The sequence below is a fragment of the Salvelinus alpinus genome, chromosome 24 (assembly GCF_045679555.1).
Source record: "Salvelinus alpinus chromosome 24, SLU_Salpinus.1, whole genome shotgun sequence".
Lineage (NCBI taxonomy): Eukaryota > Metazoa > Chordata > Actinopteri > Salmoniformes > Salmonidae > Salvelinus > Salvelinus alpinus.
The window spans coordinates 17,282,829-17,309,161 of record NC_092109.1 but is presented as its reverse complement, the minus strand read 5'-3'; the positions used below and the strand labels follow the sequence as shown (position 1 = coordinate 17,309,161).

The 26,333-nt window shown below is 41.6% G+C and overlaps 1 protein-coding gene across 1 annotated transcript in view; it reads left to right on the top strand.

Annotated features, from left to right (window-relative positions):
- Positions 1 to 26,333, top strand: part of LOC139551760 (transmembrane protein 132C-like) — a 214,039-nt gene that overhangs the window by 94,568 nt on the left and 93,138 nt on the right. The window contains exon 4 of the mRNA XM_071363075.1: positions 17,463 to 17,649. Within this exon, the coding sequence (XP_071219176.1) occupies positions 17,463 to 17,649 (187 nt within the window). The remainder of the gene's footprint in view (positions 1 to 17,462; positions 17,650 to 26,333) is intronic.

Below are 26,333 nucleotides of genomic sequence, written 5' to 3'. Positions count from 1 at the left end.
GAACAGATGATATCCGCATGTGTGTTTCCCACCGTGAAGCATGGAGGAGGAGGTGTGCTGGTGTTGGTGTGCTTTGCTGGTGACACTGTCTGTGATTTATTTAGAATTTAAGGCACATTTAACTTCTTCGTGATCCCTTCGTGCGCCAATCCCGTTAACGGGATTGATTTGACAACACCCAGTGAAATAGCAGCGCGCCAAATTCAAAAACAGAAATACTCATAATAATAATTCATAAATCATACAAGTGTTATACACCGGTTTAAAGATTAACTTCTTGTTAATCCAGCCACATTGTCAGATTTCAAAAAGGCTTTATGGCGAAAGCAAACCATGCTATTATCTGAGGACAGCACCCCATCAAACATACACATGAAAATCATAATTCAACCCACCAGGCACAACACAAAAGTCAGAAATAACATATAATTCATGCCTTACCTTTGAAGATCTTCTTCTGTTGGCACTCCAATATGTCCATTAAACATCACAAATGGTCCTTTTGTTTGATTAATTCTGTCGTTATATCCCCAAAATGTCCATTTACTTGGCGCGTTTGATTCTGAAAATACACCGGTTCCAACTCACGCAACATGTCTACAAAGTATCTAATAAGTTACCTGTAAACTTTATTCAGAAATTTCTAACAACTTTTCTTATACAACTTTAGGTATTTTTTAACGTAAATAATCGATAAAATTTAAGACGGAATAAACTGCGTTCAATAGCGGATATAGCGGAATAGCGTGCTTTCAGGTCAAACAGTACACTTCACTCGACCCTCATTCTGAACTGCCCTACATCTTCATTTCTCAAAGGAAAAACATCAACCAATTTCTAAAGACTGTTGACATCCAGTGGAAGCGATAGGAACTGCAAACAAGTGCCTTAGAAATCTAGGTTCCCATTGAAACCTCATTGAAAAGAGAGTGACCTCCTGGATGGTTTGTCCTGTGGGTTTTGCCTGCCAAATAAGATATGTTATACGCACAGACATCATTCAAACAGTTTTAGAAACTTCAGAGTGTTTTCTATCCAAATCTACTACTAATAATACTACTAATAATATGCATATCCTAGCTTCTGGACCTGAGTAGCAGGCAGTTTACTTTGGGCACACGTTTCATCCGGACGTAAAAATAGTGCCCCCTAGCCTTAAGAAGTTTTAATAAGCATGGCTACCACAGCATTCTGCAGCGATACGCCATCCCATCTGATTTGCTCTTAGTGGAACTATCATTTGTTTTTCAACAATGACCCAACACACACCTCCAGGCTGTATAAGGGTTATTTGACCAAGAAGGGGAGTGATGGAGTGCTGCATCAGATGACCTGGCCTCCACAATCACCCGACCTCAACCCAATTGAGAAGGTTTGGGATGAGTTGGACCGCAGAGTGAAGGAAAAGCAGCCACCAAGTGCTCAGCATATGTGGGAACTCTTTCAAGACTGTTGGAAAAGCATTCCAGGTGAAGCTGGTTGAGAAAATTCCAAGAGTGTGCAAAGCTGTCATCAAGGCAAAGGGTGGCTACTTTGAAGAATCTCAAATATAAAATATATTTTTATCTGTTTAACACTTTTTTGGTTACTACATGATTCCATATGCGTTATTTCATGGTTTTGATGTCTTCACTATTATACAATGTAGAAAATAGTAAAAATAAAGAAAAACCCTTGAATGAGTAGGTATGTTCAAACTTTTGAATGGTACTGTACGTTAGAGGCTCAGTAATTGAGGAAGAAACTGATTTCACCAAAGAGGCACCAATCTCATCATGACCTGCTGCTGATATCTTCAAGGTACCAATTACCTCCATCACATCAAGAGGAGCAAACTGAAGCAGAGAAGGGAAGTGTTCCTTAATGTAATCCAAGGGATTTCCATCAGTTTTCTCAATTTTCTTTGACAGAGAGGAACCCACATTCACAAAGAAGTTGTTAAATTCACATGAAATACAATAACATCAGTATCACTATAGGTCTTATTTCCAACAATAAATTGAGATGGAATTGTTGTCGATTACTTTTTCATCAGTTGATCAATGATTTTCCAAGTTGACTATATAAAAATCCGACATAGGTAAGTACATTTTTTCTTATAGATTTTTTAATTTGCAGAATTCAGGGGAAAGGGATTTGTGAACCACTTTTCATACAACTTTTCATACAATCTTTGAAAGATTAAGAAAAAGTCTGATAGGCAGACTCCACATCGGCCTGATTATTAAAATATTCCCATGAAATATCAATTAACATCCTAAAGCGCTCACAATTACTTTTGTTAAATATTCTACATTTAATGCTACTAAGCAATCCCATCTGTTAATTTCCAGCTGCCAAAGAGAAGAAAAAATTGGAAAGTGGTCAGAAATGTCAGTATAAAGTATACTTGTAGCCACATTATTCACGTGCTTCTACACCTGTCACGTTCCTGACCTGTTTTCTCTTGTTTTTGTATGTGTTTAGTTGGTCAGGGCGTGAGTTGGGATGGGCAGTCTGTGTTGTTTGTTCTATGTGGGAGTGTGATTGTTAATTAGCCTTATATGGTTCTCAATCAGGGACAGGTGTTATGCATTTCCTCTGATTGAGAATCATATATAGGTAGGCTGTTTTACACTGTTAGTTTGTGGGTGATTGTCTCCTGTGTCTGTGTCTATGTTGCGCCACACGGGACTGTTTCGTCTTGTCTAATAAATCATTATGTCAAATTACTACGCTGCAAATTGGTCCTCCGATCCTTCTCGCCTCTCCTCGTCTGAGGAGGAGGACGAAGTAGAAGTCCGTTACAACACCTGCATTGCTTGCTGTTTGGGGTTTTAGGCTGAGTTTCTGTATAGCACTTTGAGATATCAGCTGATGTAAGAAGGGCTATATAAATACATTTGATTTGATTATTCAAAAAAGTTGTAAAAATATTATCAATAAGCGTGTCAGATAAACTGGTCACTCTTGTGGGCGTATAGATGAGGGCATACAGATGCTGGAGTATAACGTATAAAAAAATCCGATGTCAGTGAGTGGTTCTCACTAAAAAACATATGTTGTAATCACCCAACAGAAAACACATTGATCTTCATTATTAAACCCAAGATTGATGCAAGGATATCAGTGAAACTACCAATGTCAGAATCAGGTGGCTGATAGATGCATCCAATTACCACTTTTTTTACCACAAATAAATGAACAGGAAGGAATTTCTTTGAAAAGAGATTCAACATCAACATTATCAGATGTAAGTGTGAGTTCCTCTTTTACAAAGAATTGAAAACGTTTATGAACAAAAATGGACACTCCTCCTCCCACTCTTGATGTTCTACAGTGGTGAACAGCATTATAAGGAGACATGTGATAAAGCATGGTTGTCTCTTCAGTCAACCATGTTTTTGAAAGGGCAACAATGGAACATTCATGACTGAGAGAAGACAGATAAGGAACAAGGTGGTCATGATTTTTAGGAAGACTGCGAACGTTCAAATGAAAGGTCAAAAATAAGTTTGTGTTGGAATTAATAAACTGCTATACAGGTTGTTAAATTGCTTAACAATATAGTAATAAAAAGTGATAGACTTATTTCTGGTAAAAATCTAATGGGTTAATGCGAGTGTAGCGAAATGCTTGTGCTTCTAGTTCTGACCATGCAGTAATATCTAACAAGTAATCTAACAATTTCACAACAGCAAAGGAATTAATAAGAATATGTGCATATAAATATATGGATGAGCGATGGCCGAACGGCAAAGGAAAGATGCAGTAGATGGTATATGGTACAGTATATACATATGAGATGAGTAATGTTGGGTATGTAAACATTGTATAAAGTGGCATTGTATAAAGTGACTAGGGATACATTTTTTACATCCAATTTTTAATTATTAAAGTGGCTAGAGATTTGAGTCAGTATGTTGGCAGCAGCCACTCAATGTTAGTGATGGCTGTTTAACAGTCTGATGGCCTTGAGATAGAAGCTGTTTTTCAGTCTCTCGGTCCCAGCTTTGATTCACCTGTACTGACATCGCCTTCTGGATGATAGCGGTGTGAACAGGCAGTGGCTCAGGTGGTTGTTGTCCTTGATGATCTTTTTGGCCTTCCTGTGACATCGGGTGGTGTAGGTGTCCTAGTTTGCCCCCGTGATGCGTTGTGCAGGCCTCACCACCGTCTGGAGAGCATTACGGTTGTGGGCGGAGCAGTTGCCGTACCAGGCGGTGATACAGCCCGACAGGATGGTCTCGATTGTGCATCTGTAAAAGTTTGTGAGTGTTTTTGGTGACAAGCCAAATTTCTTCACCCTCCCTCTGCTGTTTCCTGAAGTCCATGATAATCTCCTTTGTTTTGTTGACGTTGAGTGTGAGGTTATTTTCCTGACACCACACTCCGAGGGCCACCACTGAAGACTTCAGAGGGTTATGACATTTAGAGCAATGTGTGTTTTTGGTCATGAGCTTATGTGAAACACATGAACAAAGTAGAGTAAATATGTCATAGGCCTACGAGGGGGGGGGGGGGGGGGGTGAACGACCAGGCTATCATACTTCAGGTGTGCAATGTTGCCTTTTTTTAGTTCTTCAACTAGTTGTGAAAGCAGTTCCTTTCTTTTGAGGTGTACCTTTTCGGAGAACTCTTCATTGATGAAGGTTTTGGTTCCCTTCAGGCACTTGGCTCTCCTGAGAATCTCCTCCTTGTCTTTGAACCTGAGCAGTTTCACCACAATAGATCTGGGACCGTCCATCGGGAAAGAAAGTGCCATTCCTATGCACCCTCTCCATCTCGATGAGTTTAGGATCCAATTTGAGATGATCAGCCAGGAATTTCTTGGCCTTGACTTCTGTGTCATGCCAAGTCTCAGTCTTTACGCCCTCAATTCCATTGATTAAAATGTTATTGATCCTCGATTGGTAGTCTCCTTTGGAAGAGTGCTTGTCAAGTGTTTTTTGGAAAATTGTGAAATCCTCAGACATGGTTTTGAATGCGGTCTGGCTAGTGATTCACGTCCTTTAGCTCCTCCACCTCCACCTGCATTAACACCAAACTGTGTTTAAATTCCATTACATCCTTAAACAGATCATCAACCCCTTTGTTGGTATAATCCATAGAGAGTTTCAGATCTATTTGATCTTTATAGAACTGTTTTTGTTGATCCAGCAGTTCATGGAGTGTAGTGCTTGATATGTATTCTTCTTCCGCATTGAGCTTTGCAGCAATTTTGTGTCTAGTGTTATCCATGCTACAAGCTTGATGTGAGCTAAAATGAGTTTGCAAACACAACCGACACCCCGCCTCCCGAAAACGAGATCCGCACTGAAATGGCAAACACACACAAGCAACACAGACTTGATCACACATGCACCAGTACGATGAGCAGAGAGAAGGCAAAGGACTTATTCACTGTATGGATCCTGGCTGCACTTTACTAAACGGTCGGAAGATCACCAACTCACACTGAAGGCACACTTAACCAGCATGGCTACCACAGCATTCTGCAGCAATACGGCATCCCATCTGGTTTGCACTTAGTGGGACTATAATTTGTTTTTCAACAGGACAATGACCCAACACACCTCCATGCTGTGTAAGGGCTATTTGACCAAGAAGGAGTGCTGCATCTGATGACCTGGCCTCCACAAATCACCTGACCTAAACCCAATTGAGATGGTTTGGGATGAGTTGGACCACAGAGTGAAAGAAAAGCAGCCAACAAGTGCTCAGCATATGTGGGAACTCCTTCAAGACTGTTGAAAAAGCATTCCAGGTGAAGCTGGTTGAGAGAATACCAAGAGTGTGCAAAGCTGTCATCAAAGCAAAGGGTGGCTACTTTGAATAATCTAAAATATAAAATGATTTGTTAAACACAATTTTGGTTACTACATGATTCCATATGTGTTATTTCATAGTTTTGATGTCTGTAGAAAATAGTAGAAAAAGAAAAAGAAACCCTTGAATGAGTTGGTGTGTCCAAACTTTTGCCTGGTACTGTATATCATAAGGATGTGGTAGCCTAAGCCTAATGGTGATGTTAAACATTTCTCCAATTGAGTTGAGATCTGATATTGAGATCTGTTGAGATCTGATATTCTGTGCAGCGCAAGATGAGAGGTACTGTAGGCCAATGTCATAGCCCTATCGTCAACCAATAATACTGTATTTCTCAAATCCTTTCTGGCTAATTTCCTGCTAAACTTGGAGAGGACAGGCCTCATAACTACATACAAAAAGTGTGTGTAACGGCCGTCGTCGGTGGTAGAAGGTGAGGACCAAGGTGCAGCGTGGTAAGTGTTCATGATATTTAATAATAACCAAAACTGAACACTGAATAACAAAAACAACAAAGAAACAACCGAAACAGTTCTATCTGGTGCAGACACACAAAGACTGAAAATAACCACCCACAAAACCCAACAGAAAACAGGCTACCTAAATATGGTTCCCAATCAGGGACAACGATTGACAGCTGCCTCTGATTGAGAACCATATCAGGCCAAACACAGAAATAGAAAATCATAGAAAAACTAACATAGACAACCCACCCAACTCACGCCCTGACCATACTAAAACAAAAGACAAAACAAAGGAACTAAGGTCAGAACGTGACAGTGTGCTACTGATGAAAAGATACAAAAGTAAATAAATAGCCATATTAGACTAAAAGATATAAGGTAATTTCGTCAAACTTGTGAGGCTCTCAATGCTCATGAGTTGCTCACTTAACATATTTTCTGCTATAGTATTCCCATCCCGTTTTATAAGTCTCGCTTCCTAACTGTTTTATATTCCCTGAGACCAACCAGAACTGTTTCCTTGGCCAAATATTCCAAGATTTCCATAAAACAGCCACATGTGATCACTCTGTATCACCAAATTTTGCACAAGGGAAAAAAGTTGGATATGCTTCAATTGCTCAGTCGGTGCAGTGAACTGCAGGGGTGTAGGTCTGCCAGAGCACACTGGTGGTCGTCTGCCACTTCTCACAATGCTGCTTTCTTAGTAAAGTTAGATAAAAGCTGAATCAATATCTTGGAAGATCACATATTAATTAATTTGTATTCTACATAACTAAATATAATAGCATAGTTTAACGTTACTGTTACACCAAAAACACATTTTAGGATGGTTAGCTGAATAGTCCCCAAAAAATTATCATGTTGCCAAAACTCAACAGCCACCAGGCAGAATGTGGTTTGATTGAAAAAACAATACTGGAAGGCTATCTGCTCTAATTTGCTCACAAAACAGTCATTTAAGAAGATCTAGATGCACATTCCCACTAATCTGATTGAGGGGGGTGCTGCCAAGTGTTCTTATTCATGTAGGCTACACTGTCCCGCAAAATCATCATGTTGTCCCGCATTTGGGTATTTTAAATGTGGTCACCCTAGAGCTCAGTGACTTGGAAAGGAGCGTATCAAAGGAGCACAGGGGATTTAGAAGGCGTGTGTGTCTCAGTCACCAGATCTCAACCCAATTGAACACTTATGGGAGATTCTGGAGCGGTGCCTGAGACAGCGTTTTCCACCACCATCAACAAAACACTAAATTATGGAATTCCTAGTGGAAGAATGGGTGTCGCATCTCTCCAATAGAGTTCGAGACACTTATAGAATCTATGCCAAGGCGCATTGAAGCTGTTTTGGCGGCTCTGGTGAGTTGGGGCGGCCCAACTCCCTATTAAATCAAACCAAAATCAAATCAAATGTTATTAGTCACATGAGCCGAATACGACAGGTGTAGACCTTACAGTGAAATGCTTACTTACGAGCCCCTACCCAACAGTGCAGTTTAAAAAAAGTATGGTTAAGAATAAGAGCAGTAAAAAAGCAGTAAAAAATAACAATATATACAGGGAGTGCCGGTACAAAGTTAATGTGCAGGGGCACCGGTTAGTTGAGGTAGTAGGTAGAGTTATTAAAGTGACTATGCATAAATGATAACAGAAAGTGGCAGTGGTGTGGAGAGGGGATGCAAATAGTCTGGGTAGCCATTTGACTAGATGTTCAGGAGTCATATGGCTTGGGGGTAGAAGCTGTTTAGAAGCCTCTTGGACCTAGACTTGGCGCTCCGGTACCGCTTGCCGTGCGGTAGCATAGAGAACTGTCTATGACTAGGGTGGCTGGAGTCTTTGACAATTTTTAGGGCCTTCCTCTGACACCGCCTGGTGTAGAGGTCCTGGATGGCAGGAAGCTTGGCCCCAGTGATGTACTGGGCCGTTCGTACTACCCTCTGTATTGCCTTGCGGTCAGAGGCCGAGCAGTTGCCATACCAAGCAGTGATGCAACCAGTCAGAATGCTTTCGATGGTGCAGCTGTAGAACCTTTTGAGGATCTGAGGACCCATGCCAAATCTTTTCAGTCTCCGAGGGGGAATAGGTGTTGTTGTCCTGGCACCACACGGCCAGGTCTCTGACCTCCTCCCTATAGGCGGTCTCGTTGTTGTCGGTGATCAGGCCTACCACTGTTGTGTCATCGGCAAATTTAATGATGGTGTTGGAGTCGTGCCTGGCCGTGCAGTCATGAGTGAACAGGGAGTACAGGAGGGGACTGAGCACGCACCCCTAAGGGGCCCCTGTGTTGAAGATCAGCGTGGCGGATGTGTTGTTACCTACCCTTACCACCTGGGGGCGGCCCGTCAGGAAGTCCAGAATCCAGTTGCAGAGGGAGGTGTTTAGTCCCAGGGTCCTTAGCTTATTGATGAGCTTTGAGGGCACTATGGTGTTGAACGCTGAGCTGTAGTCACTGAATTGCATTCTCACATAGGTGTTCCTTTTGTTCAGGTGGGAAAGGGCTGTGTGGAGTGCAATAGAGATTGCATCATCTGTGGATCTGTTGAGGCGGTATGCAATTTAGAGTGGGTCTAGGGTTTCTGGGATGATGGTGTTGATGGTGTTGATATTAAGACACTTTATTACTGCATACACACATATTATTACAGCAGACATGCGAGCTAATCTTACTGGAGTCTCCCTGGAGTCTCACTGGAGTCTCATAAGAATCTCACTGGAGTCTCATAAGAATCTCACTCGAGTCCAATGTTCCCTCTGTTTTTCGGCACTGAACAAGTTATGGTCTGCTGAGCGCAAACTTGAACATTGTAAAACATTATGTGCAACTTTCAGCTTGCATTTACTGTGAACACTGTACCTGCTTTAAGTTACAGTTTCAGACAGTGGTCAAGTAGGCTACTGTGGCTATTTGATCATAATGTAGGCCTACCAGAGTGGCCTACCATCAAAAACAATGGAGAAAATGCACCCATAACATATTAACATGGAGATAGATGTTCTATCATTCAGCCTACTGTATTACCCAATGTGTGGTGTTCAATGTAGGCTTATGAGACTTTTGAAAAACACATGCAGGGCTTAACATTAACCTGTTTATCCATTTGTCCTTCAGACAAGGAAGTGACTAAAAATGTTGTGTTGTTTGATCCAAGAAACCAGTTCACAAAATAAAATGCATTATTATTCCCATACCATTATTACAGAGAATCAGACAAATTATGCTACCCTCTGCCTATTGGCTACTTAGCTTATTCAAGGCTGTCTCAAAATTAAACACTGCCCCTTTAAGACAAAAAAAAGCTCTTTACCAGAGTCACTTTTCAAAGATGTCTAGAAATGTACACATGTTGTGCTCTTGTAGGAACCAATCACTCCCCCATTGCTGACTACAAATTATCTATAACTGGGCTAAGAACTCAGTAACTAGCAAAGGATATGAACAAATGTGCACACGTGGCTACATGCAGCTCTGCTTTGATTTCAAAACAAGTGATCTACTCATGACCACTCATGCTGTAAACACAGTCCAGTTCAAAGTGAATGGCATAGATCCATATACAGTACAGTATGGCAATGGTCTAATTTCATATAGGCCTACTGCAGCTTTGATTGGTTATGCCACACCGATCTGTGCTGAGTACAGGCTGAGTCGTGCATGTCAATTAACTAGAATCCTACTCCGATGCATTATGCCGACAACAAAATCTCTTGCATAGTTAGTATTGCATACTAAGTATTGCATAGTTAGTTTTGTTTCGCTATGTTGCATTGAAAGTGGCTAATATTGTGTTGATTCGATCACAATTACCACAGTGAAGGGAAACGTTGATAGTGTTAACTAAGGGGAACAACTCTAGAAAGTTGAGTTGTGCTTCTCTGCGGGTGCTGATATATCTTCTGTGTGGCAGTCCCGGGGAGCTGCGTGCCCATGCACGAACACAGCTTAAAGGAAACATTGCTGGAGTCTCACTGGAATACCACAGTTGCTCATGACCGAGACACCACCAAGCACCGGAGACACAACCGGATTGGCTCGTTGTTATTCTGGGGTTGGTTGATTCCATTTTGAACCCTCTTCAGACCCTCCATAGTCCATAACTCATTGGCACTCCCATTACACTCTCAACCAATAGCCTGAGGTGGGTTGGCTTCCTCCATACTTTGGTGTCCATATTCATGTAATGTCTGGTAAAATTTGCACACTAACTGGTTCTAATATCACTAATGTATCGTATAAGTGTCGTCCTGTGGCTGGAAACTACAGAGAATTCAAGCTCAGTGTCAGAGTAAATTTAGAGTTGAAGTATTAATGAGTGAGCTTTTTTAGGATCTTGCTCTGGGTAAACACTGACTCTAATAGTCAGGCCTCATCTTCAGCCAGGGTGCAAAGCCATACAATATTACATGCACATACTACAATATGTCAATATTACACATAGAGTACATAGAACATATTTATTATTTTTACTATTTTCTATATTGTAGAATAATAGTGAAGACACCAAAACTATGAAATAACACATATGGAATCATGTAGTAACCATAAAAGTGTTAAACAAATCATAATAGATTTTAGATTTTAGATTCTTCAAAAGTAGCCATCCTTTGCCTTTATGACAGCTTTGCATACTCTTGGCATTCTCTCAACCAGCTTCATCTGGAACAGTCTCGAAGGAGTTCCAACATATGCTGAGCACTTGTTGGGTGTTTTTCTTTCACTCTGTGGTCCAACTCATCCCAAACCATCTCACTTGGGTTGAGGTTGGGTGATTGTGGAGGCCAGGTCATCTGATGCAGTACTCCATCACTCTCCTTCTTAGTTAAATAGCCCTTACACAGCCTGGAGGTGTGTTGGGTCATTGTCCTGAAGAAAAACAAACGATTGTCAACCTAAGTACAAACCAGATGGGATGGCGTATCACTGCAGAATGATGTGGTAGCCATGCTGGATAACTGTGCCTTGACCAGCAAATCACCCCACCTCCTCCTCCATGCTTCACGGTGGGAACCACCGGATCATCCGTTCACCTACTCTGCGTCTCACAAAGACACGGCGATTGGAACCAAACATCTCAAATTTGGACTCATCTGACCAAAGGACAGAGGTCTAATGTCCATTGCTCGTGTTTCTTGGCCCAAGCAAGTCTCTTATTATTGGTGTCCTTTAGTAGTGGTTTCTTTGCAGCAATTCGACCATGAAGGCCTGATTCACGCAGTTTCCTCTGAACAGTTGATGTTAAGATGTGTCTGTTACTTGAACTTTGTGAAGCATTTATTTGGGCTGCAATTTCTGAGGCTGGTAACTCTAATGAACTTATCCTCTGCATCAGAGGTAACTCTGGATCTTCTTTTCCTGTGGCAGCACTTGAAGAAACTTTCAAAGTTCTTGAAATTTTCCGGATTGACTGACCTTCATGTCTTAAAGTAATGATTTGCTTATTTGAGCTGTTCTTGCCATAATATGGACTTGGTATTTTACCAATAAGGGGTATCTTCAGTAAGCCACCCCTACCTACAGTATAAGGACACAAGGTGAGACCCAAATGCAGACACAGGAGGCAGATGGTTGAGCTCCGATATTTATTATAACAAAAGAGGTAGGCAAAAGGCAGGTCGGGTACAGGCGAGAGTTCATAAACCAGGTCAGAGTCCAAACAGTACCAGGCGATAGGCAGGCTCAAGGTCAAGGGCAGGCAGAGTGGTCCGGCAGGCGGGCTCAGAGAGTCAGGATAGGCAAGGGTCAAAACCAGGAGGGCGAGAAAAGAGAGACTGGGAAAAGCAGGAGCTGAGACACAAAAATGCTGGTTGACTTGACAAACAAGACGAACTTGCACAGAGAGACAGGAAACACAGGCATAAATACACTGGGGATAATAAGCGACACCTGGAGGGGGTGGAGACAAGCACAAGCACAGGTGAAACAGATCAGGGCGTAACACAACCTTGTCACAACACAACTGATTGGCTCAAATGCATTAAGAAGGAAAGAAATTCCACAAATGAACTTTTAACTAGATACACCTGTTAATTTAAATGCATTCCAGGTGACTACCTCATGAAGCTGGTTGAGAGAATGCCAAGAGTGTGCAAAGTGGTCATCAAGGCAAAGGGTGGCTACTTTGAAGAATGTCAAATATAAAATATATTTTGATTTGTTTAACACTTTTTTGGTTGCTACATGTGTTATTTCATAGTTTTGATGTCTTCACTATTATTCTACAATGTAGAACATAGTCAAACAAGAAAAACCCTTGAATGAGACAAACTTTTGACTGGTACTGTATATATACTGGATGACATGTTTAAAACAGCAAGGAATGTAGCACAGTCCTTTCACTGAACAGCATTGCTATTATGACTCAGTATTTGTGGAGGGAGATCACAGCAAACACTCCGACAGTGCGGACGTGTAGTAATATTGGGTGTTGCTCAACCAGAGGCGGCTGGCGGGGGGAGCTATAGGAGGATGTAATGGCTGGAATGGAATCAATGGAACGGAGTTACACATTTGATTTCCATATGTTTGATATCCTTCTATTTATTCCATTCCAGCCATTACAATGAGCCTGTCCTCCTTTAGCTTATCCCACCAGCCTCCTCTGTACTCAACGATTAACTTATAACTATACTATTCAACAATTGTACTGCCATTGATCTCATAAGCTATCCATTTAAGGAAGCCATCATTTAAGCAAGTGTGTTCATATGTTTATGTAGTGAAGTCACGATCTGCAGTATTCCTTGCTCGCTTTGAATCCAGTGTCGTGGATGAATCCAGAATCTATGTATTCGGCGACGTTCTCATTCAGACCTCTTTACACCATTGTATATGAATGATACCTATGTGGATGTTCTTTGTCCGAAAGCTGTTTGGTCGTGGTGGTTTATACCCCCTAATTTAAATGCCTCTGGGCCGGCGCCTTTTGTACTTTAGAGAGCTTTACAGTATAATATGAGAACCACATAATATGATTCCCAGCATGTGTGACCTTGGCTTGGAGAGCACTTTGTAATTCAATGTCCCCGTCCCCTGGCTGGGGTGTGAAATAGAGCAGCGTGAATGACGCCAAAATGCCCTTAATTTACATTTTAGACATCAGCCTGACACCTGGGAGGAAATAACGGTTGTGACTAGAGAGAGTACAGCTATGACCCGAAGTGACTTTTCGTAGCTGGTGAAGAGAGCATTTTAGCTAACCCTAACTTTTCCTAACCTTAACCTTTGTCTCCTAATCTGTCACGTTAATGATCCTAACTTGCTGCATAAATTCTCCTAACCAGCTACGAAAAGTCACTTCCGGTCGAAGCTGTACTCCCTCTAGTCACAACCATTATTTCCTCCCAGGTGTCAGGCTGATGTCTAAAATGTAAAGTGTAAATTAATGGCGTACTCTAGTCAAAACCGGAAATAACAGCCTTGCCCCGCAGTGTCACTTCCTGTACCCCGCAGCTACTCTCTCTTCTTTGGGGAGCACAAAGTAACTACCCCTACACGCTTGCATGCATATAAACACACACATGCAATGTATGTTCACTCAAGCGCACATCGCATAGAGGATCTAGCCTTCAAAAGCTTCTATTTATGAGTTCCAGTCCCATCCTCTTCATTAAAGAGTGATCAGTATCTGGTAATATTTCACACTGTCTTTTGTCCTTCGTAATCTGATCTTTCCTCCTTTTCTCCCTCTCTGTGTCCTGTGGTGGTGTGTGTGTGTGCCTGTGTGTGTTTCAACTGCCCACTTCCATCCTGTAAAGCTCCAGGTCTTGGCCCCCATGCTGGCTCCCTGATTGTGTTCCCCGCTTCCTCAGTGGGGGGGCTGTATCTCCCAGAGCTGCCCCAGATGGAAGCACTCTGTCTGGGTTACTGTCCCGCTGGATCTGGGCCTCAGGCAACCTCCAGCCCACCACAGAGTACAAGCCCTTACTTCTGACCTATAGGAATTGAGAATCCTCCACCGATTAGCACGCGTTCCTGCCTAGTTACATTTCATCTGCCTCTATGGTCCCAAACGTTTAATTTCTCCCCACCACACACACACACACACACACACACACACACACACACACACACACACACACACACACACACACACACACACACACACACACACACACACACACACACACACACACACACACACACACACACACACACACACACACACACACACACACACAAACAAAAAGGCCCACTGCGGCACCGCAGCCCACTCCACGCGGAGGCTTTGTGTAGAAATTGATTCTGTTCTTTTGATGTATCATTGTTGTCACTGCTAACCAAATCGTTGCTGCGCCTGAAAGGAGTCACCATAGCAAAGTTGCCTTCCTTCCTGTGGTTGCTTAGGCCCATTCATAAAGGTGTTAGGAATAAGGAATATACACAGCTGCTGCACAGGCCCTCTGTTGGGTAGCTGACATCTTAGTATTTTATATTTTTCTGTCATACTTTCCTTCCTGGAGCCCTTTGTCACAACAGCTCTCCTCTGGAGAGGAATCTCACTAAGCCCAACAGTGAGTTCTTGTGTATCTCTACGTGTGTGTACACATGCTTTTGTTTATTCTTGACTGCTGTTAGGTCAGCGGGAGCGGCACAAAAAAGCACATCGGTTACTGTGACACCCAGGTCTACAGTAAACAGCCTGACGATCCAGGAAAGTCCATAATATCCACACTCTTAACACAGCACTCTCTCACAGTAACTACTGTACACTTTGCATTGTGGGGCTTATTCTTAGCTAGAACCCTATTTAGTTCAGTCTTTGTCCGTCTCAGGCATGCATCTCGAAGCAGCAACAGAAGCAGCAGAAAAATAAGCAGGTAACTGACTCTTCGACTATAGTTTTCTATGGAAATGTTGCTCCCTTTCTCTGGCTCCATTGAAAGGCACAGTATGGTTATGTTTATAATGAGACACATATTTAAGATGGCTGACCTCTGGCCAGCAGGATGCAGCCATTTATCATCCCAAACACATGCTGTGGCAGTACCAGCCACCAGATAACACACTGCCCTCTGCTGGACACACAGTGTGTGTGTGTGTGTGTGTGTGTGTGTGTGTGTGTGTGTGTGTGTGTGTGTGTGTGTGTGTGTGTGTGTGTGTGTGTGTGTGTGTGTGTGTGTGTGTGTGTGTGTGTGTGTGTGTGTGTGTGTGTGTGTGGCAGAAGTGGATAAGCTTGTCAATGTGGCCATATATGTCTCTATTCAAACATACAGATTATTCACAGTTTGTGAGATTAGATTGTCAGAGCTGATTTGAACAGAGTAATTTCTGCAGTACGGTGTCGTCATACATTGCAGTCTGTCCTCCAAAACTCTCATTGCGCATTGATCTCACCGACCACCAGTCTTTGAAGTGTGGTTGTAATTTTCTGAAATGGTAAACCAGAAAAGGTTTTGGGAGTCTAAAATGGAATATATGCTCAGCTAGAATGTTCAGCTCCAAGACCATAGATCAGTGTTCTCGCCTTGTGGATTTTGGGTATTGATCCTGTTGCACAATATGACACTCATGAGGACACAACTTGGAAGTTGGTACAATACAATAGAGATCAGTTTCCAATCCAATTTATTCCCCTGTGGATTGTATAATGCCTGTCTGAGTTTGCACTTACTTTGAAAACTAGGTGGCATCTCAGCATGCACTTAAATTGTGATTATACACACAAAAAATACAGTTACACGAGAGGGTTTGTTTGTATTACACAGAATGTATTACACAGAATTGACAGCAAGTTTCAGATCCCGGTTGCAAGTTATAGTTTCACAATGCCTTGTACATTGTTTGTTTCCCCGGGATGTTTACTTTTGTATCTAGTTTTATCTTAGATAAAGAATGCCATGGGGACAGACAGTCAGGCAGGCTGATCAAACTGAAGGCTCAGGAAATCAGAGTTTAGGATTTTTGTATTCATCGTTTTTCCTGCTTTGTTTGCATCGCAATCAGTGGAGAGCCAATGTTATTCTTTTCAGATAAGATCTTTCTCTGTGAAATGTGCCATGGAGGAGGAACAAAAGTAAATTGCTTTTTTCTCCCTCATGCTTCTGGGGAATGTGAGACAGAACTGAACTGAACTGAGTTTGGGTTGCAGTAGATACATGTTATACTATTTAAAAGCTCTCCTCTTTTTAGGAAACTTGTCTGTTTGGCACTCACTTTTCCATATGTCTGCGTCTCCTTTTGTCTAACTAGGTTTCCATCCAAACTGAGACAGATTTTCATGTGAATATCATAAAATCAAATATATATATATATATACATATATGTATTTCCACACCAGATGTAGCAGATATAATGTGCGTGATGACGTAGGGCACATATAAAACACTTTTGCGCTTAATTTTTCATGTACCGAATAAAAAACATGGGTAACACTTTATTTGGATAGTCAACAGACATGTCAGTAACATGTCAACAATCATGCAGTTGACATGTTACTGATATTCTGTATATAGTCTGTAGAGCGTCTACAGATGGACTATCCAAATAAAGTGTTACCAAAACATGAGTTGAATGTGTTTCCATTGCATTTTCCACTCTACCGATAGTTTTGTCACACAAACTGTTGCGAAAAATGACAAATTTGCCCAATCTGGTTTTCGCACATGCTCTAGACAAGTGGACACTGGAAAGGTTATGTTACATGATGAGATGGATAAGAGCAAGATCATTTTTATTTTTAATTGGCAGCTAAGCACCGATCATCATGTCACTAGCATACAAGTTAAGATGCTCAAAATGTATTGGAAAGGAGCATCAAGCTGATCACCGTGCACTGTCACCACCTTATAGCCTAAACTGTGCATGCTTCCACACAACATAACATCCTGTGATTGCAAATTTACCTCGACATGAGGGTTATTCTATCAACAACTGCTCAATAGATTGTTTCCAGAGCAATATGTTGCATAATACATTTTACCGACACAAAAATAACCCACCGTGTCGAACAATCAAATTGTCTGTTGACATTCATAAAGTTCTACCGACACTTTGTTTCGATCACACAATTTCTTTTAAACGCCATGACTTTACTTGCATAAAAACTGTGGATGGAAACGTGGTTATTGATGATACTAATACTAATACATCCTTAATGCCTTTTCTAAACACCCAAGATCACTTGATCATACAAATAAATAACACTTCTTTCCCTCCTTTCCTTCTTCCCTCTCCCCTCCCCTCTTCCCCCAGGCCGGAGGCGGGTTACCAGAGGGTCCTCCAGGTGGATCTGGAGGTGAACGGGCTACTGGACCCGCTGGGCAGCCGGGTGGTGATGTGGCAGGTGGAGTACCCTCCTACCCGCTCCCTCACTGATGAGGTCCAGACCCTCATCCGCCTGGCACCACAGGACTTGGGTGGCATTGTGCCACTAGCAATGGTGAGGAACCAGAAAGAGAGTGTGTAGTAATATTTATCATGTATATAATATACCTCACATGCGACTCATAAGAAGACAATTCATTTTGCCCATTCAATATGCAAGAAAAATATAGTTGAGTTACAGTAATAGGCAATGAAGAAATGTCTGAGAATGGAATCTATTTAATTACTTTGTAAAATGAACGGATTCACATACAAGGCATAACGATTAAGTTACAAAGCATGAATACGTATTATAAGGCATTATTCCAAGCGTGGTCAGGGAGAGAGAGAGGCTTTGTGCTATGACCTAAAGCTCATGGGAGAGGTGGAGAGAAAGAAAGAGAGTAGGTATCTCACCACAGTAAGTCAGGAACATAAGAGAAGGTACAATGAATCTAAGACCCTTTCATAAGCTTCTGAGTTGTTTGGATTCAAAATTTGTTGACCGATAGTGTTACTGTAAAGTTAACCTCCCGTCAGATATCAGACCTACAGTTAAAGTCGGAAGTTTACATACACCTTAGCCAAATACACTGAAGCTCAGTTTTTCACAATTTCTGACATTTAATCGAAGTAACAATTCTCTGTCTTAGGTCAGTGAGGATCACCATTTTATTTTAAGAATGCGAAATGTCAGAATAATAGTAGAGAATGATTTATTTCAGCTTTTATTTCTTTCATCACAATCCCAGTGGGTCAGAAGATTACATACACTAATTAGTATTTAGTAGCATTGCCTTTACATTTTTTAACTGGGGTCAAACGTTTCGGGTAGCCTTCCACAAGCTTCCCACAATAAGTTGGGTGAATTTTGGCCCATTGCTCCTGACAGAGCTGGTGTAACTGAGTCGGGTTTGTAGGCATCCTTGTTCACACAGGCCTTTTCAGGACTGCCCACAAATATTCTATAGGACTGAGGTCAGGGCTTTGTGATGGCCACCCCAATACCTTGACATTGTGGTCCTTAAGCAATTTTGCCACAACTTTGGAGTATGCTTTGGGTCATTGTCCATTTGGAAGACCCATTTGCAACCAAGCTTTAACTTCCTGACTGATGTCTTGAGATGTTGCTTCAATATATCCACATAATTTTCCTGCCTCATGATGCCATCTATTTTGTGAGGGGCACCAGTCCCTCCTGCAGCAAAGCACCCCCACAACATGATGCTGCCACCGCCGTGCTTCACGGTTGGGATGATGTTCTTCGGCTTGCAAGCCTCCCCTTTTTTCCTCCAAACATAACGATGGTCATTATGGCCAAACAGTTCTATTTTTGTTTCATCAGACCAGAGGACATTTCTCCAAAAAGTACAAACTTTGTCCCCATTTGCAGTTGCAAACCGTAGTCTGGCTTTTTTATGGCGATTTTGGAGCAGTGGCTTCTTCTTTGCTGAGCGGCCATTCAGGTTATGTCGATATAGGACTCGTTTTACTGTGGATATATATACTTTTTTACCTGTTTCCTCCAGCATCTTCACAAGGTATTTCGCTGTTGTTCTGGGATTGATTTGCACTTTTCGCACCAAAGTACGTTCATCTCTAGGAGACAGAACGCGTCTCCTTCCTGAGCGGTATGACAGCTGCGTGGTCCCATGGTGTTCATTCTTGCGTACTATTGTTTGTACAGATGAACGTGGTACCTTCAGGCATTTGGAAATTGTTCCCAAGGATGAACCAGACTTGTGGAGGTCTACCATTTTTTTCCCAGAGGTCTTGGCTGATTTATTTTGATTTTCCCATGAAGTCAAGCAAAGAGGCACTGAATTTGAAGGTAGGCCTTGAAACACATCCACAGGTACACCTCCAATTGACTCAAATTATGTCAATTAGCCTATCAGAAGCTTCTAAAGCCATGACATCATTTTCTGTAATTTTCCAAGCTGTTTAAAGGCACAGTCAACTTAGTGTATATAAACTTCTGACCCACTGGAACTGTGATACAGTGAATTATAAGTGAAATAATCTGTCTGTAAACAATTGTTGGAAAAATGACTTGTGTCATGTACAAAGTAGATGTCCTAACCGACTTGCCAAAACTATAGTTTGTTAACAAGAAATTTGTGGTGGTTGAAAAACGAGTTTTAATGACTCCAACCTAAGTGTATGTAAACTTCCGACTTCAACTGTACATGTTGTAAGCACAACAGAACCTCTGCCTCTCAGAGGTGTAACAATGGAGGCTGGCAAGATCAACAGAGAGAATGTTGAATTCCTAAAACAACACAGAGAAATCCTTACATACAGTTAGCTGATAAGAAGACTCACTTCGGGGGCTGGGCAATACTACGTGTGTGTGTGTGTGTGTGTGTGTGTGTGTGTGTGTGTGTGTGTGTGTGTGTGTGTGTGTGTGTGTGTGTGTGTGTGTGTGTGTGTGTGTGTGTGTGTGTGTGTGTGTGTGTCTGTACGCGTGCAACTTTACCTCACATGGCTGACTGCACTCTGCAGGAGGCTTTGTCTCTCTTCTCTCCAAAGCTGACACCCACTGTTTTACCTCTCTTTGCAATTCTGAACCCTTGTATCATCGATTTTCCCCAGCACTAACACTTTGATGTCTTTGTCTCTTTATACTGCCTGCGTTTGGAAAAAGCAGAGGAAAGTCAAATTGCTGTTATTGTAAATAAGAAGAATTTTGAACTTAATGATAAAATCGTTGTGTGTTGGTTGTCAAGCTTGGATGCCTTTTTAAAAGTAGTGTGTTTGAGTAGTGAGGTGAACAAGCTGAAGTCCCATGTTGAAAGCCCAGACCTCTCTGCTAGGGTTAAACACTAAGCTTGCACTTTTTAATTGGCTGTAATTTGGCTAATAGAGCTTTTCTGTACTTTCCATGATTAAGAAAGGTAATTGAGTTTGGTCCTAGGATAATCCCTTTAAAAAACAGATGGATGCATCGGCAAGGGACTCTAGACAGCCAAATGTATTACGATAATTCATATTTATTTATGATAAAATCTTTGCAACTGTTTGGCTTTCAGTGTTGTTTTGGGTTGTGGATTTTAGTTTTTGTTTCTCTATGAAAATAAATATGTACGCTGCAGTCAGATTTTTTATTTAATTTTCCAAATTGCAAATTGTGTTCAAAGCTCTGGCTTTTATTATGGTAATTGGTGAGAAAGCACTTCACCCTCACAAACAATTATGTATTCAGCCCACGACAGCAACATGTATACTTCTACTGTGTCTTTTACCTTTGGCTGGCCCCACTAACATCCAGGTCAGATTTTTCTCCTATTAACATTTTTGTACAGATTTTTTGTCATTTTGCAGACCCTCTCAATTTTGCAGACGCTCTCAAAGAGACTTACAGGAGCAATTAGGGTTAAAGGGCAGGTGGGGGGGTTCTACTAAGCCAACATATAGAATTGTTTTAAGAATGTCATACCATGGATCATTTCTATTTTTGGTATCCCAAAATAAGTGGGTAAAAATGATTTGATAAAATATAGAATTTGGCCTTTTGTCACGCCCTAACCTTAGTTTTCTATATTTTCTGTATTATTTTGGTCAGGTCAGGGTGTGACGAAGGTGTTTTTGTCTTGTCTATAGGGTTTTTGTTTACCTATGGGGATTTTGTATGTCTAGGTAATGTAGGTTTATGGTGGCCTGCATTGGTTCCCAATCAGAGGCAGCTGTTTATCGTTGTCTCTGATTGGGGCTCCTATTTAGGTTGCCATTTTCCATTTAGGTTTTGTGGGTAGTTGTCTATGTGAAGTTGCATGTCTGCACTCGTTGTATTATAGCGTTCACATTCGTTTTGTTATTTTGTTTAGTTTGTTCAGTGTTATTTCTTTATTAAAAGACGTATGTATTCACATCACGCTGCGCCTTGGTCTCCTCACTACGACGATCGTGACACCTTTACTACTATAGCCCATAGAAGTGCATTGAATAACACATTAATAAATGGTAAAAAGACAGTCAAAAAATGTATCTTAAGGAATGAGGTTTTGAAGTGTCTGTGCTATATCTGGGATATATAAGAAAGCTCAGGAATTATATATTCATGTATATACAGTGCATTTTACTTTTTCCACATTTTGCTATGTTACAGCCTTATTCTAAAATTGATTAAATAAATGCAAATACTCAATTATTAAGTATTCAGACCCTTTGCTATCAGACTTGAAATTGAGCTCAGGTGTGTCCTATTTCCATTGATCATCCTTGAGATGTTTTTACAACTTGATTGGAGTCCACCTGTGGTGAATTCAATTGATTGGACATGATTTGGAAAGGCACACACCTGTCTATATAAGGTCCCAGAGTTGACAGTGTATGTCAGAGCAAAAACCAAGCCATGAGGTTGAAGGAATTGTCTGTAAAGCTCCGAGACAGGATTGTGTCGAGGAACAGATCTGGGGAAGGGTAACCAAAAATGTCTGCTGCATTGAAGGTCCCCAAGAACACAGCAGCCTCCATCATTTTTAAATGGAAGAAGTTTGGAACTACCAAGACTCTTCCTAGAGCTGAACTGAGCAATTGGTGGAGAAGGGCCTTTGTCAGAGAGGTGACCAAGAACCTGATGGTCACTCTGACAGAGCTCCAAGTTCCTCTGTGGAGATGGGAGAACCTTCCAGAAGGACAACCATATCTGCAGCACTCCACCATTCAGGCCTTTTATGGTAGAGTGGCCAGACGCAAGTCACTCCTCAGTAAAAGGCACATAGTCTGCTTGGAGTTTGCCCAAAAGCAGCTAAAGGACTCTATTGGAAACAAGATTATCTGGTCTGATGAAACCAAGATTGAACTCTTTGGCCTGAATGTCATGTGTCACATCTGGAGGAATCCTGGCACCATCCCTATGGTGAAGCATGGTGGTGGCAGCATCATGCTGTGGGGATGTTTTTCAGAGGCAGGGACTGGGAAACTAGTCAGGATTGAGGGAAAGATGAACAGAGGAATGTACAGAGAGATCCATGATGAAAACCTGCTCAAGAGCGCTCAGGACCTCAGACTGGGGCAAAGGTTCACCTTCCAACAGGACTGTGACCCTAAGCCCACAGCCAAGACAACGCAGGAGTGGCTTCAGGACAAGTCTCTGAATGTACTTGAGTGGCCCAGCCAGAGCCCGGACTTGAACCCTATCGAACATCTCTGGAAATACCTGAAAATAGCTGTGCAGCGACGCTCCCCATCCAACCTGACAGAGCTTGAGAGGATCTGCAAAGAAGAATGGGAGAAACTCCCCAACTACAAGTGTGCCAAGCTTAGTAAATATTTATACAAACCTGTTTTTGATTAATCATTATGGGGTATCATGTGTAGATTGATGAGGGAAAAAATATTTCATCCATTTTAGAATAAGGATAAAACCTAACAAAATGTGGAAAAAGTCAAGAGGTCTGAAAACTTTCTGAATGCACTTCATACATTTTTTTGACTGATATCTTACCCCATTTTTTTATTGGCACAAAACTAACTCCATACTTCCATTCATTTGTATGGGTTACCTTCAGACGAGTCCCACGACACTTGGAAAACACCAAACGGAGAACACCATCGTATTTCCATAGTTAGTTTGTAGCCCAAACGATTTGGACATCACCGACAAAAGTTGGCATAGCCGCATTACCAACTTCAGATGAGTCCCGTGGGGCTTGTGGAGGCCATAGAGCAAAACGGAGAACACCAAACCCTTTGGAAGCTACAGACGTTTTTGTGAGAAGAATGATTTTCGGGATATCTCATGGTCTGTCAAACATTGCTGTAGCTCAGCCACTCTCCACCGCAGATGCGGAAGGCCAACATAGGTGAATGTGGTGGATTGAGCCACAGCCCATGCAAAAAAACGTATCTCTAGCTTAAACTGATAGATTTTGATAGGGAGTTTTTATTATGTTACTTACAGTGACGCACGGATACATCAATAGACTCTTAAGGAGCTCTTAACCGCTAGGCCCCTATTGTCAAAATATTGTCCTGCCTCTGTACCTACTACCGGGGTCTGTGACTTTTATCTGCAACAAGTCAATTTGATGGAAACAATTTGATGGAAAATACTCCAGGGTTTCCCTTAGCTGATAAATGCCAGAATTTGGCCGATAAAAAAAGAAAAGCTGATAAATATAATTGTAGCATGCCAAATTGTCCAGGAGAGGCTGTCTATCATAGCCTATACCCCACATTCTCACTGAAGCAGAATTATCTCACGCCTTGCATGCATGTGCGCCTGCTGCTGAGAGAGAGAGCACTGTTTACTGTTTACTGGCCTGGCTACTGTTGATTGTGGAGATGGAGGCCTTTTTCATTGAAGTAAAACAAAAGTTAGAGGAAAAAACGGTATTAATGCTGAAAAACCTACAAGAGGGATTTAATATACGTTTTTTTATTGTAGTGGACTAAGATGAGAAGAATGCCTATTTTGGAACTTAAATGTATTTATAATCATTTGTTTTATCATTATTATTATTGTAAGCCTATTTATTTATCAAAACCAGTTCTTTAAATATGCAAAACCTGTTTTGTTTAATTTTGTTGGGACATTTTAATTGGCTTAATTACATTCGATCAGTCTTTTAAATTGTGTGCTCCATATTTAGTTTAGGTATGTTGAAAAAGAAATAACATTAGCAATTGTGTTCGTTGTCCATAGCTTATGCCTGCCCATACCATAACACTATGGGGAACTCTGTTCACAACGTTGACATCAACAAACCGCTCGCCCACACAACGCCATACATGCTGTCTGCCACCTGCCCGGTACAGTGAAGAGCCCCAGCATGCCAGTGGCAATCGAAGGTGACTATTTGCCCACTGAAGTCGGTTACTACGCCGAACTGCAGTCAGGTCAAGACCCTGGTGAGGACGACAAGCACGCAGATGAGCTTCCCTGAGACGGTTTCTGACAGTTTGTGCATAAATTCTTCAGTTGTGCAAACCCACATTTTCATCCGCTGTCCTGGGCTGGCGTGGTTACACGTGGTCTGCGGTTGTGATGCAGGTTGGATGTACTGCCAATTTCTCTAAAACAATGTTGGAGGCTGCTTATGGTATAAATATAAACATTAAATTATCTGGCAACAGCTCTGGAGGACATTCCTGCAGTCAGCATGCCAATTGAATGCTCCCTCAAAACTTGAGACATCTGTGGCATTGTGTTGTGTGACAAAACTGCACATTTTAGAGTGGCCTTTTATTGTCCCCAGCACAAGGTTCACCTGTGTATTGATCATGCAGTGTATTCAGCTTCTTGATATGCCACACCTGTCAGGTGGATGGATTATCTTGGCAAAGGAGAAATGCTCACTAACAGGGATGTAAACAAATTTGTGCACAACATTTATGAGAAATAAGCTTTTTGTGCATATGGAACATTTCTGGGAACTTTTATTTCAGCTCATATAACATGGGACCAACACGCTACATGCTGCATTTATATTTAAGTTCAGTGTAATAGACTGCTAGTATTTTCCCTGTAAACACTGGCTTGAATTACTTTTGATATTATCATAATAAAGTTCAGAAACTTTTGTGAAGGTTTGGTGTGGCTATTATTAAGCTTTAGTTACTGCAAGCCTATGATATGAAGGCATTGAGCACCGGCGCTCCAACTGACTGGAAGAATGTTTCAGGCCTACCAGAGTTACTCCTATAATCTAACAATATAATGCTTATCATTAAATAAAATATTCTGATAGAAAATGTACGAATTAGCCTCCTGTACATTTACACCTGCATAGCAGACACAGTATCCATCTTACATTAAAAACAATGCATGTCGGTGTTGTAGCATGCCGCCGGCATATCTCTCTCCCTCTAACTCTCTGGGGCTAGGCCTAAGCTTCTCTTCCTTTTTATAGGCTCTATATACAGTTGAAGTAGGACATTTACATACACCTTACCCAAATACATTTAAACTCAGCTTTTCACAATTTCTGACATTTAATCCTAGTAAAAATGCCCTGTCTTAGGTCAGTTAGGATCACCACTTTATTTTAAGAATGTGAAATGTCAGAATAATAGAGAATTATTTATTTCAGCTTTAATTGCTTTCATCACATTCCCAGTGGGTCAGAAGTTGACATACACTCAATTAGTATTTGGTAGCATTGCCTTTAAATTGTTTAACTTGGGTCAAACGTTTCGGGTAGCCTTCCACAAGATTCACACAATAAGTTGGGTGAATTTTGGCCCATTCTTCCTGACAGAGCTGGTGTAACTGAGTCAGGTTTGTAGGCCTCCTTGCTCGCCCACGCTTTTTCAGTTCAACCCACAAATTTTCTATAGAATTGAAGTCAGGGCTTTGTGATGAACACTCCAATACCTTGACTTTGTTGTCCTTAAGCCATTTTGCCACAACTTTGGAACTATGCTTGGGGTCATTGTCCATTTGGAAGACCCATTTGCGACCAAGCTTTAACTTCCTGACTGATGTCTTGAGATGTTGCTTCAATATATCCTCATAATTGTCCTTTCCCATGATGCCATATATTTTGTGCAGTGCACCAGTCCCTCCTGCCGCAAAGCACCCCCACAACATGATACTGCCACCCCCGTGCTTCACGGTTGGGATGGTGTTCTTCGGCTTGCAAGCATCCCCCTTTTCCCTCCAAACATAACGATGGTCATTATGGCCAAACAGTTCTATTTTTGTTTCATCAGACTAGAGGACATTTCTCCAAAAAGTACCAACTTTGTCCCCATGTGCAGTTGCAAGCTGTAGTCTGACTTTTTTATGGCGGTTTTGGAGCAGTGGCTTCTTCC